A 5,779-nucleotide genomic window follows, 5' to 3' on the forward strand; every position below is an offset into this window, starting at 1 on the left:
TCCAGCATCATTTCTATCACCAAGGCCATATTTTCCAACTACTGATCCTTCCTCTTTGCTCCCAACCTTTGCATTCCAATCACCAGTAATTATCAATACCTCTTGATTGCATGTTTGATTAATTTCAGATTGAAGAAGTTGGTAGAATTCTTCTATTTCATCCTCACTGGCTTTAGTGGATGGTGCGTAAATTTGAATAATAGTGGTATTAATTGGTCTTCCCTGTAGGCGCATGGATATTATCCTACCACAGGCAGCGTTGTACCTCATGACTGATCAGGATATGTTTTTTTTGACAATGAATGCAACACCATTCCTCTTCTATTTCATTATTCAGGAGGCCTTTCATGTGGCACTATGCCTAGCTCTTGCACAGCTTTCTTTTATAAAGCCTGCTCTCCAGGCTTGCAAAGTTTTCTGAGTTACAGAAGGTACAAGAACTTCTTTACCCATAGTGTGTTGTGTCTGTGAGCACCGTTTGGGCCACTGGCGTGCCATTGAAAGAGCACTGAAAGTCAGATGACCTGCTAGTGACAGTAGTGGCTCTTGGAAATTCCCTCAGTTTCTTTGTGCCCCCATTTCCACACCCTTTCTCCCGGGAGCCCTGGTGGTACACCAAATAAGCACTTGGCTGCTAACCGGAAACCAGTACTTCAAACTCATCAGCTACTCCTCAGGAGAAAGACATGGCAGTCATTTTCCATAAAGATTCACAGCTTTGGAAACTCCATGGGACAGTTCTGCTCCATTCTGTCGGGTCACTTGATGACAGTGGGTTTGGTTTTTGTTTTTATACTTCTACCACCATCACCCTCATCATTTATTGAGCACTTACTAATATGCAAAATTTTTTCATTGTTTTACCATGGTGTCACGATAGTTTTGTGGGCTAGATGATGTATTTGAGGAAAATAAGACTAAGTTAAGTAACTATCTCATGAGTCCCTTGGTTGACAATGAAACAAGGTTTCACATTGGTGTCTATTCTGTCTTCTAAGTAAGGCACTACACTAATTAGCCATGTAAAGCAAGGACACCTGCAAGGTTACTGGAGCCCCAGCTAGCTGCCTGGGTTATCAGGTGTGATGATGTGACTCACAGATGAGAGCAATGGTGGGAGAAGTTGGGAACCGCATGGCACACAAACCAGATGCTTGTGTTATCTTCCTCTACCCTCATTCTTTTGTGGTTTGAATTTCACAGGAACATGGGAGTGGAGCCGCAGATGCAAACCAGGCAGAAGGCCATGAATCCAACTTCCTTGCCCGGTTGGCCTCCCAGAAGCACACCAGGAAAAACACACAGGTTCGTAATTCTTCAGGTAAACATAGATAAAGGCTGCGTGTAGAAACATAGGCTGTAAGTAAAAGTGTTAAAAAGCCACACTCCTGGCCTTTCCTGTCCCTTCAGGCAGGTGGCAGCCGTAGTGAGCTGAGTCTGCAGCCCTGAATCTTATTAGCAAGTGCATGAGCCAGGGCCTGTGGGTTGCTGCTTGACACCCGTCTTGTTCTCATCATGATCCTGTGTTCTGCTTTTTAAAATTAAGTTGCCTGCATTAGTAACGTATATGGGTGTATATGTGTGTGTACATATGTACACGTGTGTTTCCTTCTTTGCCTTTTAGACATGAAAGTATATCGTAGACATTTTTGTGTAATTCTGGATGTGCCCCATTTTGTCTAATTGTATTGTATGGCTATTCCTCATTTATTTGACCACTGTCCTATGGAAGGACACTAGATTATTTTTAGCATTGGCTACTTGAGACAAGGCTCTGATGCGTTTCCCTGCACTGCCCACAGAGTTTTAAGCGAAAGCCTGGGCAGGCTGACAATGAGCGCTCCCTGGGAGATCACAACGAGCATGTGCATAAGAGGCTGAAGACTGTGGATTCCGACAGCCATGCTGAGCAGGAGCCGGCCCAGGCCCAGGCCCAGTCCCAGGCGGAGGAAGCAGACGCCTTTGAGCATATCCAACAAGGCAGTGACTCCTACGATGCACAGACCTATGGTATTAAGCAGTATGATTGTGTGCCTGCCAGTGTGACAACAGACTTAAATAAGGAGGGAGAGGAAATGTCTTTTAAAATTGTTTACTGATAGGAAATGTATAGCAATACAATTTCATTTTGCTATGAACTATCAGTTATTGTAAAATGCCATTGAGTTGTTTCTGATTTACAGCGACCCTGTATAGGGTTTCTGAAGAACAGCTGGTTTGAACCTCTGACCTTGTGATTCAAGTAACCTTGCAGTCCAGTGCTGACCCTAAAGCTCCACACCAGGACTTCACATAAGAGCATCCGATAGAGCCACATGTCACTGTCCAGGGATCTGGTTTAGTGCAAACCCTTTAAATATCCTTGGTAAAGGGGCCACATCCCAACCTAGTGCCAATCTCTGGGTTCCTCAGAACTGAGCATTTCTTCATAGTGGCTTCCAAGTGGGTCCCAAGCTTGTGGTATTTGTGAAAAGGGAAGGAGGAATAAAATCAGTGCCAGAAAGGAAGGCAGGAGGGAGTTGTCAGACTCTCCTCTTAGTTCTTTCGGTGACTATGCAATCTCTAATACGTAAAGTAATACAGAGAATAGCACCTCATGTAGAAGATATAAAACGATTTCCTGGCCATGAATTACTTTCTCACTATTTTAAAAAGTGACAGCAGTAATAATACTTACTACCACGTGTTGAGCTTTTACTTTGCGACAAACTGTTTTGAGACTTATACTGTCTGAATTTGTTCCTTCTCCAGTGGTTCTATGAGCTAGAATAGCTCCATTGTACAGAGGGGCACACTGAAGCCAAAGCACCATAGAACCTCAATCACAAGGTCGCTTTGAACCGTAAAGTTGGTGGGTTCAAATCACCAGCCACTCCTCTGAAACTCTATACAGGTTGCTATGAGTTGCAGTCGACTTGACAGCACTTTACAGCAACAAGACCACATTGATCTTAATTTTTTTTTTTTTAAATATTTTATTGTGAATTGAGTGAAGGTTTACCAAGCAGGTCATCAGTTTACATTGAACAAATTATATACATTGCTTCATGACATGTTTGCAGTCCCTTCCATGTACCAACAGTGAATATCATTTACCTCTGTTCATTCACTTATCTATAACATTCCTTCCTGTGTCTCCTGCTACTTTCATTGCCCCTCTGCTGACCTTCCTCTTGTTGTATATTGTCTACCCTCTAGCCCTTGAATAATTTTCTCTCCCTACCACCTTCCATAAGCATCATAGATTTTTTTTTTTCTTTTTTGGTTTGAACAATGATATGATCCACAGTTTGTATTCCAAATTACACTTTATCCTCTTAGTTTCTGTGGGAGGTAAGGAATGGGCAATTACATCCATAGATCAGTGGAAATCTTGAGCAAACAAACCAAGGAATGTGTCTAAGCCACCTGGCTGGTTAGGGTTAGAACTGGCAGTAGTAGACCTTGGGAACTAAAATGACAGAAGCCATAGTACCCCCATCATTACCTTCCTCTGCAAAGACCTAACTGCATGTGGTGGTGGTGTTGGCAGATGTGGCCAGCAAGGAGCAACAGCTGTCTGCAGAAGCCCCCAGCAAGGAGCAGGAAGAGGAGGAGACAGAGGATGCCCTCATGGACACAGAGGAGCAGGAGGAGCTCAGAGCAGTAGACCTGGAGCAGCTGAAGCCAGAGGAAGTCAAGTCAGGGACCACAGCAGGCCCTGGTGAGTCTAGCTGATGAATGGTCCCTTCTTTGGTTTTCCTGTTCTGTGGCCTGTCTTTTCTGTTCTGTGTCCTAATCCAGAGAGTATTAGAGTTCACTGTGTATGTTTGGAAGCAGAACGGTGTGCAGTTGGGGTGGTATTGCTGGACTCCATCAATTAAGGAACCTTGAGTTTCAAATAAAATCCTTCAGTCTTAAAAATAGATAGAAGAGAACAGAATAGTACATTTATCCTGTGATGAGAAGATGCATTCTTATTAGAAGAAAATTATTTTAAATGTGTTAAGGTATATAATATTAGCATAAAATGGTGCCATCAAATATTAAAATAGGATGGGGGAAATGTGTATGATAAAGTAAAAAAGCTTAACATCTAGTTTCCATTTTATAGTTGATCAAATGCTATATTTAAAAAGCCATCATGAATTCAGCACATCAACAATTTTATTTTCATTGAAATTAAATGCAAAAGTCAAATTCAGAGGCTCTTCTGCGCTCTGTTCCTGTGTCTTAGTGTGTTGATACAGTTGGCCTCCTGCCATTCAGTGATAGTGGAGAGCACAGCTCTGTGGTTAGACAGCCCCAGGTTATTCATTTTGTCTTTGTTTCTGTTGCCTTAACCATAAAACCAAGCTATAGTTTAAAGTCAGTCTTTATATTTATGCAGCAACATAGTTTAAGAATCACATACTTTTACACCTGTCTTCAGCTTCACATGATGGTGGGGTGGTGGTGATGTGCCATAGAGTTGGTTCCGACTCATAGCGACCCTGCATAGGGTTTCTGAGGCTGTGAATCTTTACAGGAGTAGAAAGCCTCATCTTTCTCCTGTGGAAAGGCTGGTAGTTTGAGGTTAGCAGCCCAACTCATAACCACCACGCTACCAAAGGCACCTGCCTTTAGCTCCACATGAGGATGTAGAGGAGGGGAAATAAGAGAATAAGTTTCTGATGTGGCTCAAGTTAACAGAATGTGTAGAATCACTGTGAATGATGTTACATAGTAAGTGAGCAAAGTCAATCATTACTTGACCTTTAGGATTGATAGGCAATAGAAAAGGCTCGATTTTTATGTTAATATCATGAAGGCAAAACTATATATTTGTATGATAATAGGCTTTGATGAGATGGAGATGGAGACCCAAACGGTTAAAACAGAGGAAGACCAAGATCCCATGACAGACAAATCCCTCAAGGAGACAGAGAATGAAAAAGCCGAGAGAAGTAGAGACTCGACCATTCATACAGCCCATCAGTTCCTGATGGGCACAGATCTCCAGGTACACAATCTTTCACAAACTGCTTCAATAAGTTGACAAAAGATCTTTTCTGAATTGTTTTAACCTTTATTTTAGAACTTTATAGACTCTATCGGGTTGTTTTAGGTCACAATGAGCATATCAAAATTTTAACAAATATTAGAACAATCCTACTCGGACCTGTGTTTGCATATGAGCAATTGATGGTCTGTTACACAATCTGCCCCTGGCCTTGTTTTGACTGATGATATGGAGCTATTCCATCTGGTGAGGTTCATGTGTATAGTGGTCTCTTATGCTGTCTAAAGAAGGTATCTGAAATGAACAAATCATTGATTTTGCAGAATTCTATCATGCGTTCTTTGGTGTCATTTCTATCACCAAGGCCATATTTCCCAACCACGGATCTCTTTGCTCCCAACCATTCCAATCACCAGTAATGATCAACTTCAGATTGAAGAAGTTGGTAAAATTCTTCTGTTTCATCCTCACTGGCTTTAGTGGTTGGTGCGTAAATTTGACTAATAGTTGTATTAACTGGGCTTCCCTGTAGGCATGTGGATATTATCCTATCACAGACAGCATTGTATCTCATGACTGATCAGGATGTGTTCTTTTTGAGAATGAATGCAACGCCATTCCTCTTCTATTTGTCATTTCTGGCATAGTAAACCATGTGGTTTAAATTTAGGAAAGGTGTGTGACAAGGTTGTATTCTTTCACCATACTTATTCAACCTGTATGCTGAGCAAATAATATGAGAAGCTGAGTTCTATGAAGAAAAACATGGCATCAGGATTGGAGGAAGACTCATTAACA

The 5,779-nt window shown here is 41.8% G+C and overlaps 1 protein-coding gene across 1 annotated transcript in view; it reads left to right on the forward strand.

Annotated features, from left to right (window-relative positions):
* The window catches only part of MDN1 (MDN1, midasin homolog (yeast)), a 204,842-nt gene that overhangs the window by 190,954 nt on the left and 8,109 nt on the right, over positions 1-5,779 (forward strand). The window contains exons 91-94 of the mRNA XM_006870613.1: positions 1,204-1,305; positions 1,803-2,010; positions 3,533-3,703; positions 4,818-4,981. Of these exons, the coding sequence (XP_006870675.1) occupies positions 1,204-1,305; positions 1,803-2,010; positions 3,533-3,703; positions 4,818-4,981 (645 nt within the window). The remainder of the gene's footprint in view (positions 1-1,203; positions 1,306-1,802; positions 2,011-3,532; positions 3,704-4,817; positions 4,982-5,779) is intronic.

This window comes from Chrysochloris asiatica, unplaced genomic scaffold (assembly GCF_000296735.1).
Source record: "Chrysochloris asiatica unplaced genomic scaffold, ChrAsi1.0 scaffold00146, whole genome shotgun sequence".
NCBI classification, from domain to species: Eukaryota; Metazoa; Chordata; class Mammalia; order Afrosoricida; family Chrysochloridae; genus Chrysochloris; species Chrysochloris asiatica.